The 13,654-nt window shown below is 34.0% G+C and overlaps 1 protein-coding gene across 8 annotated transcripts in view; it reads left to right on the top strand.

Moving 5' to 3' along the window:
* The window catches only part of USP34 (ubiquitin specific peptidase 34), a 253,143-nt gene that overhangs the window by 210,977 nt on the left and 28,512 nt on the right, over positions 1 to 13,654 (top strand). For all 8 annotated transcript variants that reach the window (XM_023619043.2, XM_023619045.2, XM_023619046.2 and 5 more), the window contains 11 exons: positions 5 to 70; positions 2,177 to 2,257; positions 4,194 to 4,279; positions 4,668 to 4,836; positions 4,939 to 5,013; positions 6,124 to 6,275; positions 9,871 to 9,919; positions 10,017 to 10,121; positions 10,199 to 10,243; positions 11,002 to 11,106; positions 12,203 to 12,350. In XM_023619043.2, coding sequence (XP_023474811.1) covers positions 5 to 70; positions 2,177 to 2,257; positions 4,194 to 4,279; positions 4,668 to 4,836; positions 4,939 to 5,013; positions 6,124 to 6,275; positions 9,871 to 9,919; positions 10,017 to 10,121; positions 10,199 to 10,243; positions 11,002 to 11,106; positions 12,203 to 12,350 — 1,081 coding nt within the window. The remainder of the gene's footprint in view (positions 1 to 4; positions 71 to 2,176; positions 2,258 to 4,193; positions 4,280 to 4,667; positions 4,837 to 4,938; positions 5,014 to 6,123; positions 6,276 to 9,870; positions 9,920 to 10,016; positions 10,122 to 10,198; positions 10,244 to 11,001; positions 11,107 to 12,202; positions 12,351 to 13,654) is intronic.

Here is a 13,654-nt window from a genome sequence, read left to right on the forward strand (position 1 = left end):
TTAGCCCACAATGCTTCAGTGGATTGAACTGTTGACCAAACAATTTAATAATAGTCAAGCAGCTTGTGAGGTGAGGTGAATAATTCAACAAACGATGTACAGCTTAAGATTCACTTTTTTGATTTTTTGCTATAGCAAACTTGTTTTATCTATTATAAATCATACGGAGCCCAATGAAAGTTGTTCCTAAAATTACTTCATAACTGCCAAAAAGTTATAATTTTGTGTTTCACATCCATTATACTGATTAAATAATTGATTTTTAAGTTATTTAAAAATCCGTAGGTCCACCCCTAATGTATTAGAAGGAAAAAGTATAAAAAATTCAAAGGACTATATCAGCTGTTTCTTGACTACTTTTGAATGTTATCAGAAAATACTTAAAAATGCATCCCTTTCCATTCTGAGAAAAAAATGCATATATCCCAGTAGATCGGTTTATGTCCAATTTTATCTCCACTCATATTGCGTGATAACGGAGACATTACTAAGATAATCTACTCACAGGTAATGATCACTTAACCATATTGCCATCTGAATATCATTTATCATTTTTGGTTGGTTCCCAAAGTGGTGTAAACCTTCCTAGGAATGCAGTCTTCTAAGTTTCCAGAGGTAGGAGATAGCATAGTATGCAATAGGTGAAATTAGTTGGAGGTTTTTTTAATATAGAAGCTCATCTAATTATGCCTTGTAGCAATAGAATAGAAGAATCTGATTGTTGTAAATTTCAAACACAAAGGCATAGCTTTTTTATTTTATTTTATTATGTTTTATTTTTTTGGTGAGGAAGATTGGCCCTGATCTAACACCTGTTGTTGGTCTTTTTGCTTGGGGAAGATTGGCCCTGAGCTAACATCTGTGCCCATCTTCCTCTATTTTGTATGTGGGTCGCTGCCACAGCATGGCTTGATGAGTGGTCTAGGTCCATGCGCGGGATCTGAACCCGCAAACCTGGGCTGCTGAAGTGGAGTGTGCCAAACTTAACCACTCTGCCACCAGGCTGGCCCCAAGGCATAACTTTTTAAAACATTATAATGAATATTTCCAAACATGCACAAACCTAGAAAGATATGAACTCTCATGTACCCATCACCTGATTTCAACAGATAGTGACATTCTTTTGTTTTCTTCTATTTCTATCCCTGATGCCTTTTTTCAGCTGAAATATCGTAAAGCCAATCCAGATAAAATATCATATATCCATAAATACTTATTATATATATATCTCTATTAGATGAGAAGTTTAAAAAAATACATAACCATGATTCCATTCACTCCTAGTAAAATTAGACGTGATTCCTTAACATCATCCAGTACTCATTCTGTGTTCAGTTTTGTCTAATTGTCTAAAAAATGTTTTTTGAGTTGGTTTATTTGAATTAGTTAGTATTCAAACAAGGTCCACATTTTGCTTTCATCTCATTAATCTCCTTTCATCTATAACAGTTACTTTCTCTTTTTTTTTTTCTTCTTGCCACTTTGTCATTTTTTTCTGCAGCATTTTCCACATTCTTGCTTTGACTGATTCCATCTTCCTGGTGTTACTTAACCTGTTTCTCTATTCCCATCCCCCTTTATGATTTTTGAAAGCTGTTTTATAAATCCAGAGGATTGATTAGGTCATAATTTGTTGTGCTTTTTTTTTTTAAGTAAAGTTGCCATTTTAGTTTTTTCACCAAGGGTTTGCCTCAGGAACTCTCTCAAGAAGTTAATATTCTCTTCAGTTGTCAGTAATTATGTGTATGCATAAATAGGCAGTACAGTTCAATTGAGGAGTTAAATATGTAATTAAGAGATATCTTGAAATCAATGGGAAATTGTTTTAGCTTAGCATAAAGGAGTTTTTTGTTATCAAGAAGGCATAATTTGTTTTTAAACAGAAAAAATCATACTCAGATCATATGTTATTAATAGGAACAAAAGATTCTACAGTGTGTTATTTGTGAGGACTAAGAGGAAAATAGTATTCTATTTTAGGACTATAGGTTGCTGTCTTGCACATTGTATATTATGATGTAAATGACATCTATGGAATTCTATAATAAGATGACCCTGATTATGACTTTAGACATTTTAGATTTTGGACTTTCTAACACTTGAAGAATCTGTTTTGTAAGAACTTAAAATAATTGAAACATCGATTGGAAGTTAGTGTCACACTATTTTCTTACAGTGGTTTTTGGACCGCATGGCTGATGATGACTGGTGGCCAATGCAGATACTAATTAAGTGCCCTAATCAAATTGTGAGACAGGTAAGAAAAAATTTATTTGAAAATTTATTTGAAATTTATGTGAATATGTCTTAACCCAGCATTGAAAGTAGTTTGAAAAAATTGAACTCTTATCATAAAAGCCATTTTTGCTGTTGTGTTCACCAGCCTCTTTTAGCAAATCAACTATCATTCCAATCGAGTGATTAAAATCATTCAGATTTCATGGTTATACCAAGATAGCTATGACCACCTCTTCTCTCAGATCCTACTCTGGCTGCTTCATAAGTTGTGCTGATTCTTTTTTGGATCCTTAGATGTTCTAACCATGGTAGGGTACTGTAATAGCCTTGAAAGTTAAATGAATAGTGTATAACTCATTTCTGTGACAGATTGTGAATTGTCACTTGAATCAGTTTGTTTTCCTTACGTCACTGGAAAAATTAGACAAGGAAAATGTAAATATTACTTTATATTCACTTATGACAGAAAACCAAAAATTTATTCTGAAATGTGCCACTTTCCAGTTATTATTGAGATATAATTCATATACCATAGAATTCACCAAAACCTTTCAAAGTGTAAATTTAGTGGTTTTTATTATATCCCCAGGCCTCATCTATCTAATTTAAAACACCCCAAAGAGAGCCCCCATACCTGTTAGCAGTCACTCCTCATTTTATCCTATCCTTTATCTCCAGCCCCTGACAACCACTAATCTACTTTCTGTCTCTATGGATTTGCCTATTCCAACCATTTCATATCAATGGAATCATACAGTATGTGGTCTTTTGTTACTGGCCTCTTTTTTTTTTTAATTTTTTTTTTTTTTTGCTGGGAAAGATTCCCTCTGAGCTAACATCTGTTGCCAGTCTTCCTCTGTGTGAGCCACTGCCACAGCATGGCAACTGCGAGACAGGTGGTGTGGTTCTGAACCCAGGCTGCTGAAGCAAAGCACACTGAGCTTTAACCACTAGGCCATCAGGGCTGACTCTGACTGGCTTTGATTTAACAGTGTTTTCAAGGTTTATTCATGTTGTAGTGTGTATCTGTATTTCATTTCTTTTTATTGCCAAGTAATATTCCATTGACTGGATATACCAAATTTTGTTTATTCATTCAGTAGGTGATGAACATTTGGGATGTTTCTACTTTTTGGCAATTTTGAATAATGCTGCTGTGAACATTTGTGTACAAATGTTTGTGTGGAAATACTTTTTCAGTTCTTTTGGATATATACCTAGGAATGGAATTGTTGGGTCTTATGATCACTCTATGTTTAACATTTTTAGGAACTACCAAACTGTTTTTGATAGTGTCTGCACCAGTCTGCATTCCCACCAGGAATCTGTGAGGGTTCCTACTTCACTACATCATCTTCAACATTTGTTACTGTGTTTCTGATGTTAGGCATCCTAATGGATGTGAAATAGTATCTCATTGTGGTTTTGGTTTGCATTTCCCTAGTAATTAATGATATTGAATGTCTTGTCTTGTGCGTATTGGCCATTGGCCATTTTATAGATCTTATTTAGAGAGTCCCCAGCCATTTTTAATCCCTGTTTCTTTTGGATAAACTTAAATCATATTTCCTTCTCCTTGGCATTGATAAGCAGCTCTTTCACTGATAAGCAGCTGTCCTGCCCTACTCTTCTGTTCTGAAAAAGAGGGATGCTAAGTTTTCTTTTCTCTATCTCCACTAGTTAAGAGGCTTTTGTGAAGCTTTGTTTTGGTAATCTCTATTACTGAAATGAATAATTCGTTGTTGTTTTTTCCTTTATCGTAGAACTAAATGCTGTTTTTCAAGCTAACTTTGCCTTGTATCTTCAGTCTGTAGTTGAAACACCAGGAAAGCTTTAGAAGATAATCTAGGGACACAATATAAATGAGTGGCAGATAATTTTGAATCATGTTAATTTTTCAGTATCTTTGTTACCTGATGTGAGTTGGTGTTTAGATTATGTCTTTTCCTCTATAGATGTTTCAGCGTTTGTGTATCCATGTGATTCAGAGACTTAGACCTGTACACGCTCATCTCTATCTACAGCCAGGAATGGAAGATGGGTAAAGAAGGACCTTTTGAACATTTTGTTTTTAAGCTTTTTAATGATCTGCCTGCAAAGTATTTTTAAATATCCACACTGAAATACTTAGGTTCTTCTATTTTAAAATACTCTGTAATAATACATATCAAGAAGGGAAAACTTTTATTTTGTTTTTAATTAAGTGCATCTTTAAAATCCTCTACAAATAACTTTATGTTAGTCTTTTTGTTTGGATTGATTTAGTCGGACACAATAATTGGAATCCATCCACTTATATTATTTTAATTGGTATTCATTATTACAAAGACAAAAGAAAGAAATTTAGGTTTTTAAAAATATTCCTTTTTCCAGAATGTCTATCGCCATATTTCATACTTTCTCTAAGATATATTAAATTATATTTTCAGGTCAGATGACATGGATGCCTCAGTAGAAGATATTGGTGGTCGTTCATGTGTCACTCGATTTGTGAGAACTCTGTTATTAATTATGGAACATGGTGTAAAACCTCACAGTAAACATCTTACAGAGTATTTTGCCTTCCTTTATGAGTTTGCCAAAATGGGTGAAGAAGAGGTGAGCCTATATCTTGTTTATTTCTGGGATTATGTACCTATTTTTAGTGTTTAAAACAGGTGTTTTTATTTTATATTTTTAAATTAATATTTTCATTTTTAGAGCCAGTTTTTGCTCTCATTGCAAGCCATATCTACAATGGTACATTTTTACATGGGAACCAAAGGGCCTGAAAATGTAAGTATAATTCTGTCTCATATCAATAATTTAGAGGCTGTATTTTCAAGTTTGTGTCATCAGTAGTCAGTAGAACCCTTTCAAGTCCCTTGTAGCCCTGATATTACATAATTTTAAGGGTCTAAGTTTGGTTAACAGTTTTAGTGGATATAGCAAGAGAAGAAACAATCAATAAATTTCACTAGTAAGGCCCTGGAACAAGGCAAATAAATTTAGGCAAAATGGCCACCATCTACCTTGGGGTCCTATCAATAGTGTGTTATTTTGGTGAACATTTTTGTTGGCCATATTGTTAAGCCCTTTGTTATTAAGTTTGGAGAGTCTTCTGAAAATTTAAGTAGGTGGTCTATTCATAATACTAAAGTATTACATGAATTTTGTGTTGTCTGTAATGACCACATTAGGTTGAATGCTCTGTTTGCACTATCTTATTTAATGCTTATTGCAACCCTAAGAGGTAAGTTTATCTCCATTTAACAGGTGATGAACTTGAGGCATATAGAAGTTAACTTGTTTTAGATCACAGTGAATTGGGCTTTGATCCTTGGTCAGACTCCTGAGCTAATCTGTTAACCACTATGCTGTAATGCTTCTCAGAATATGGACTCTTATCTAATTCCAGCCTATATGGCTGCCTGTTTAGACTGCTTTGCTTTTGTTTTGTTAGATCATAAAATCTTTTCAGTCTCTTGCATTTCAAAGTCCAAGTAAATATCTCTGGATTATCTGAAAACTGCTTCTTTAATTTGTATAACTGGCATTTTTATTAAACAGGAAATACTATTTTATCATCCTCATATAAATTTTGATCCTGATTTATCATCTAAGGGGCTTGCCTATAAGAAAAAAGAAATGATTAATAGATTATCCTGTTAGGTAAGGTAAATAGAGACAGTAGTGCAAATGATTGTTTTTTACGGTTCTTCCTGTTAAGTCTAAAATTAAGTCCTGAATGTGGTTTAGACTTTTAAAGTCAGGGCTTCGAGTGGTTGTTTTTCGTGGTAACATGCTTCTCTCACCATCTACCTTGGATAGTTATATAAAACAATCAAGTTATTTGCTCTCAAGATAATATTAAAATTAATATCGTATTAATATGTTCTGCTTCAGCCTCAAGTTGAAGTGTTATCAGAGGAAGAAGGAGAAGAAGAGGAAGAAGAAGAAGATATCCTCTCTCTGGCAGAAGAAAAATACAGGCCAGCTGCCCTTGAAAAAATGATAGCTTTAGTTGCTCTTTTGGTTGAACAATCTCGCTCAGAAAGGTGAAATGTTTCAGCATTCAAAATGCTTAAAGCATGTTTGATTTTATTCTTTTTACATAATTGTTTTACCATTATTATCTCAGCAGCTCTTGTTACGTAATTTGTTTTAAATAGTAACATTACTATTCATCTACTCTTGTAGCATAAGTATTTCAATCCTTTGTACCAAACTCTTACTTTGCCTCTGAGTCATGTTAGAAATATACATTGAAGAAATATACAGTAAAATATCTAGCAAAATTATATGTGCATTCATCCTTTTACCTAGCAATTCCACTTCTAGGAATCTGTCTCCAAAATACAGAAAGATGTATGTGCAGTGCTACTTATTAAAGCAGTGTTTGTAATAGCAAAAGACTAGAAATGTCCACCAAGAGGGGACTAGTTGAAAAAACAGGCCATCCACTCAATAGAGAGTACTCTATTGGTGAAAAAAAAGAAATATGGGGGCCGGCCCAATGGCATAGTGGCTAAGTTCGGGTGCTCCGCTTTGGCGGCCCAGGGTTCATGGGTTCAGATCCTGGGCATGGACCTTACATACTGCTCATCAAGCCCCACTGTGGCAGTGTCCTATATACAAAATAGAGGAAGGTTGGCACAAATGTTAGCTCAGGGCCAATCTTCACTACTGTGGAGAGATCTTTAGGATAAATATTACTAAGTGAAAAAAGCAATGTGGAGAAAAGTGTAAATAGTATGCTACTTTTTAAGAAAAGGGAAGCTATGAGAGAGAGCCAAAGAGTGTGTGTGTGTGTATATGTATGTGTACGTGTGTACATCCAGTCCTCATTATTCATGGATCTCCTATTTATGAATTTGCTGACTTACTAAAATTTATTTATAATGCCAAAATCAGTACTCATGGAGCTTTTACAGCCATTTGTGGACCTACAGAATGTACCTATGCACAGTGGCAAAACATTTGAGTTGCCTGTCACACACTTTCCCAGCTGAGGTCAAACATGATGACACTCTACCTTCTTCTTTCAGTTGCCATATTGTAAACAAATAATCCTTTTCATGGTATATGCCACATTTTTCATGTTTGTGCTTTTTGTTGGTGATTTGGCTGTTTAAAATGGCCCCTACGCATAGTGCCAAGCGCTATCTAGTATTCCTAAGTTCAAGAAGGCCATAATGTGCCTTAGGGAGAAAATGACACGTGTTCAATAAGCTTCATTCAGGTATGAGTTATGGTGCTATTTGCTGTGAGTTCAATGCTAATGAATCAACAATATGTATTAAATAAGGTATATTTAAACAAACACACATTAAAAAAAAGTAACTATTGATTGGTTGACAAAAATGTTGTGACCAGAGGCTCATAGGAACCTAACTCTGTATTTACCCTATAAGCAATGATTCAGTATTCACTAATTTAGTGTTTGCAGCACTTTTTAGAACATAAATACTACAAATAACAAGAATTGACTATATTTTTTAAAATTGAAGACTAAATCAAAAACTTAAAAGTTTTCTGTGGTTGGGGGAGGGGAAAACAGGCTGGAGGGGAGAAGAATGAAAGCTTGACTTCTTTGAATATACATTGTTTTGTTTTTTAGGTTTAACTTTGGAATCATGTAAATGTTTTTATATAATTATTAATTAATTTTAAAATACAATCCCTAAAAATCAAAAGTAGACTCAAATAAGCGAACCTAACTATATGTTGAGCTGGCAGCATAGCCATTGGAGGAGAATTAATAAGTAAAGTGACATTAGAACATATTAATTTAACTGAATTCCTAGTGGGATATACATGAAGGACAAAAAGAATTATAAAATTGTCCTAAACTGTTTTACTGATTATATTGTTAGTAGAATTATTATTCTGAAACTATATTATAGAATAAAGCAAATAAATAATTGTTAATGTCAATAGAAAACAAAATTTTCAGCAAAACAAAAAAGTACAAATATAAAATTGTAGGGTTTTTACATACATAACTTTTTTAAACTAAATTTGAATTTGGAGGTATTGGTAGAGTTCTTGGTATATTTTGTCTTAAGCAAACAAGAAATGTATTACAGACCTCTATTTTCTGAAAAGGCCTAGAAATCCTGTCCAACTCAGAATCACTGAGTGCCCCTGGCATCTAGATTGTAGTCTCTAGATATCATTTCTCACTGGAAAAAATCCGGATTCCTTAGAAAAATGGCCAATTCCAGGTCTTGGGCAAGAAATAAATGGGAAGCCTGGAACGTTTGTCGTTTGGAGAAGCAAGGAGGCTATCAAAAACTACTGAGGTCATGTTAAAAGGACTCAAGAGCCAACATAAAGGAGCTTTCTACTGGTCATAAATTGTACATCCTGAACATCAATAGTAAGAATAGCTACAAGTGGACTAAAACAATCACAGATGGGTCAATTCATGAATTCATAATGAACCTAAAAACAAAGTTAAAAAACTTGCAACCCTGGAGTATATTAGGAAACCAAATCATAATTTTGGCAACTTATTAATAAAGGAACAATGTTGAGCATTTATCTTACCTGCAGGAATTATACCAGGAAATGATCATCATTGGCTGAAAACGTTACAAAAAGACAACTTTTCATTGTGTGCCTCCTGATGAAAGTCCGTACCACCACTTATAAAGTGTTCTTGATTAAAAAGTCAAACCTAGATCTGATCAAGTCTGTAGATCTAACTACAAGTTTACAGGAAATATGGGGACAAAGGAACGTGTTAAAACACCACCACAAGGATACAATCAGCAAAATGGAAATGTGGGAAATTCTACAGGACAAGCCATCTGCTTTCATCAACAGATCAATTGCAAGATAAAAACAAAATTGGAGGGGAAGCCAGTGGTCTAAAAGAGGTTTAAAAGACATTTCAACTAGTTGCAACAGAGGACTTTATTTGGATCCTGATTCAAACAAATTAACTATAAAAAGTTTTTTAGAACCTTGAGGAAATTGTACACTGGATATTGTATGATAGTAAGGAATTGTTGATTTATTTTAGGTGTGAATAATGGTAGTGTAATTTAATGTTTTTGAAATTTATCTGTTAGAGATGCATACTGAGATTTATGTATTAAATGATAAAATATCTGGAGTTGTTTCAGAATAGTCCATACTGAGTGAGTAGGAGTTACAAATGAAACAAGACTGGCCATGAAGTGGTCATTGAAGCTGAGTGATGGGATACTTACACTATTCTATTTTTGTACGTGTCTGAAATTTTCTTTAAGTTACGCAGTAATGTTAAACTGAGAGGTGAAACTCTAGTATTTCTTAGAAGTTCTTTCTTTTCTGAAGGTTCTCATGTCAAACAAAGCTCTCTAAATTAGACCCATCCTAGAGTTATATACCAAAATATTGAATAGAAATGAAGAATGGAATGAAGACATAAAGAATAGAAGTAAAGTAGATTGGGTTTCCATATACCAATCCTGGAATCTTGAAAAATTGTCTAAAAGATGTCTAGCAAGCAAGTCCAGCTAGCAGAAAGTTAAACCATGATTTTATGTTGGTGGCTTGGTACAGTTGTAATTGAATTGACAATTTTGATACCTGTCATGATGCAAATTGCTATAAAGTAATACAGAGGAAGAAAAACTTATTTCCACTAATGTTTTCTTTCAGGCATTTGACGTTATCACAGACTGACATGGCAGCATTAACAGGAGGAAAGGTAATACTTTATTTGTATTAGACCATTTGATATATTAGACCAGTTGCAAAAATAATAACATAACAGTTCTTAAATGAACAACTTTTGGTTTTAACAGGGATTTCCCTTCTTGTTTCAACATATTCGTGATGGCATCAATATAAGACAAACATGTAATCTGATTTTCAGCCTATGTCGATACAATAATCGACTTGCAGAACATGTAAGTACTGAGAAAGTCTTTAAGTTTTTTGGTAACTTTTAAAAGAATATTCTGAAATTCTCCTTTTTCTGTTTTAGATTGTATCTATGCTTTTCACATCAATAGCAAAATTGACTCCTGAGGTATGTAGACATTTGTTAATTGATGTTTTTAAAACTACTATCAGCACTGACACTGCTTCCAAATGAACCTTTGTAATTATGCCCCCCAAAAAAAATTTATCAAAGTTTCCCCCATAACACAATAACCTGTTTTTAAGTATGTAATTTGAATAAAATGAATTGCCTCTTCATGTCTAACTATCACAAATGTGATTTTCCTAATTAAATATAAATTTACATGTAAGTTCAATATCTTGGAGTGTCACTTAGATACTAAACTTAGAAGTTGTTCCTTTTGAAGCATATATCAGAATTGTGCCCAAGAAAAAAGTAGACTAACCAGAACTCTGAATAGGTGGAGAAATATGTGGAAAATAGAATGCAGTATTGTACAAAAATATTTTTGTAAAATTGAAATACAGCTACTTTGATAATACATGTCATAGTAATGTAAATTATACCTCAGAGATCAAAGGTTAGGAACTTTTAATCTAAATTTTTCTGTAAATATGGTGGTCTCATTAACAAGAATTTTGATATTTTCTTTTTCCAAACTGACATTCAGAAAAATACATGTTTTCTGATATATGTGGCTCCCACACAATTGACTGTCCAGCTGATCCTGCTGCTTTAGTTCAAGTTCATATGCAGGAGTATTGAGCTCTGCTAACCTAACACAGCAGGTTTAAATATGATGTATAGAAGAGTTACACGTTTCTTTTCTGCTGAAGGAGATGGCTGCAAATAGATCTAAACCTAGTCATTTATGTGTCTTATAGGCAGCCAATCCTTTCTTTAAATTGTTGACTATGCTAATGGAGTTTGCTGGTGGACCTCCAGGAATGCCTCCCTTTGCGTCTTACATTCTACAGAGGATATGGGAGGTAAGTCTTGCAGCAGATGTTTCAGTATTTATTTTTCTGAAGATTTTATTTTTCAAATACAATCACTGTCATGTTTCAAATACAATCACCAGTTTCTTCTTACTTCGGTAAGCTAAAATGGTTTTAGTAAGTCACAGATCAAGGGAAGAAGAGACCTTTTGTCAGAGATCTGGGGGAAAATAGAGTTCTTGGTGAGTTTCCCAGATGTTTAAGGACTTTCTTGTAGAGTCATAAACAGCCTTCTGCCAATCCAGGGTTCTCATTCATCTACCTTCAAAAAAGATTCCATTAAGTGATAGATGCCCTAGAAATATAAACCAAATATTTTCAGCAGTTCACAGAAATGGTAGAGGAAGCACCAGCCACTTCTTTTCTTCCAGGAAGTTACTACTGAGGTCACAAAATTTCTCCTAATTGCGTGTTGGAAAAGCCCACTCTCTGGAGCTGGGGTCAGCAAACTTTTTCTGTAAAGGGCCAGATAATATTTTAGGCTTTGTGGGCCATATGGTCTCTGTTGGAGCCACTCAGGTGCTATTTTAGCATAAAACCAGCCATAGACAAATACATAAATGAGTGGGTATGGCTGTGCTCAAATAAAAACAGAAACAGGCAAGTCACAAAATTTGGTCTATAAGCCATAGTTTTCCAATCCCTAGTCTAGATTTCTAAGATTCCCTTTTCCCATGAAAAAGATCTCCCCAGCAGTGCTGTGAGCTACTTTTCATTCTCTTATAGTAACAGATTGAGCAAGCAGTAAGTAATGATGGGAAACTTTAGAGAATTAAAAGCATTTTTAAATAAATTTATAAACTTAAGACCTAAAAGTCTTTGGGTTCTCATATTGGTTCTGTGTTAGAGTCCTTGGTTACTTTAATTTTATTTTGTAAGCTAATGACAAATTTTCCTGAATATTTCCTGTTGATAAAAGTAAGTAGCTTTAAAAATGGAGAAAAACATGGTGAAACTTCTTTCAGGCTCTAGTTTTCAGAAAACTATCTTGGCTTTTAAGTGTTTAATGGCATATACCAAAAGTAAGTAAAAAAGTAACTGCTCATTCAGTTGGCCTTATATTCTGTTATTGTCATTTTATTTGTAGGTAATTGAATACAATCCTTCTCAGTGTCTGGATTGGTTGGCAGTGCAGACACCCCGAAATAAACTGGCACACAGCTGGGTCCTACAGAATATGGAAAACTGGGTTGAGCGGTTTCTTTTGGCTCACAATTACCCTAGAGTCAGAACTTGTAAGTCAAATATTGGGAATTTAACAAACCATTTGTTGTTGTTCCAAGTTTTGTTTTTCTGTTTTGTTTTTAAGGTGACCACCATATGCCCATTGTTTTATAATACAAAAGGCACTTGGAGATACTGTTCTTAAAAGCCAAAGTTATATTAGTATTTGTAAACCTATGGCAGTGTTTTACAAATATCTGTAGTGTTTTTTATTTTTTTAAGGAGAGGAAACTATGTACTTGGGTGACATCACTACCACTATCAGTTTTGTTTCCTTCCTTGGTAGAGTGACAAAACATGATCAGCATTAGTGGAGAGAGTAAAGAGTCAGAAAATCCTATCTTAAAAGTAACTTGAGAAGGTTGAGAGTAAAATAATAATAAAGACATAAAACAAGCTGAGAGAAAATATTCACTGAAATTATGGGAGTTAAATGATAGACACCTTTATGGTACACAGGCCGGAAGGAAATAAAGATCTTTGAAGACAGATCGACAAATACCAAAAATAGATACTTCACAGAATAGAAAATTGCTTGTAAATAAACATAGAAAATGTTCTTTTTTTGATAGTATTCAAACAAAAATCAAAGTAGTTAATTTTTTAAATTTCTTTAATCGTTAAATTTAATGGTTCAAATCCTATTTTCTAGCTGACCCTTGAGAGGGCCTAACACTCCAGTGGCAACAAACACATCAGTACCCAGATCTCTGTTTCTAAATACCATTCTCCAGTAAGACAAATCACAGTTCATTGGAGAAATGTCCGATCCTAGGACCAGGGCAGGGAATATATAAGATGAGTCTGGAGCATTTTATAGAACCAGAAAGTAAAGAAGTACTCATAAAACAAAATGATGGGGGTATGTCAGAGACACATATTACTAAACTGAAAAAGCTGCCAGTAGAGGAAGCTGGAACAATTTGAATTTAAAAAAAAAAAAAGTAGCATTGGATTATAACCCAAAGTTATAAAATAAATATCAGTGAGTCCATACTGATATAAATAAATGCTTGAATAAATAAATAAATGGAGAAGAAACAAATTTCCTGTACGTAAGAATTCCAAATAATTTATGTATATCCTCCCCCCAAAGAGGTGGAGCATAACTTCCCCACACCTTAGCTTAGTGACTGTAGTGACTGACTTTGAAAGAGTAGAGTATGGGGGATGGGGAAGATACGTTTAAGTGAAGAAACTTGACAAACACTAAGTCAGGTGACTATCATCATCAATGATAAGTCATGTTGATAGCATGTACCCTTGATATAATTGATGCAAAAGGGACTTCACCTGTGTGGTCTTCCTTCCAAAA

This window comes from Equus caballus, chromosome 15 (genome assembly GCF_041296265.1).
Source record: "Equus caballus isolate H_3958 breed thoroughbred chromosome 15, TB-T2T, whole genome shotgun sequence".
NCBI lineage: Eukaryota > Metazoa > Chordata > Mammalia > Perissodactyla > Equidae > Equus > Equus caballus.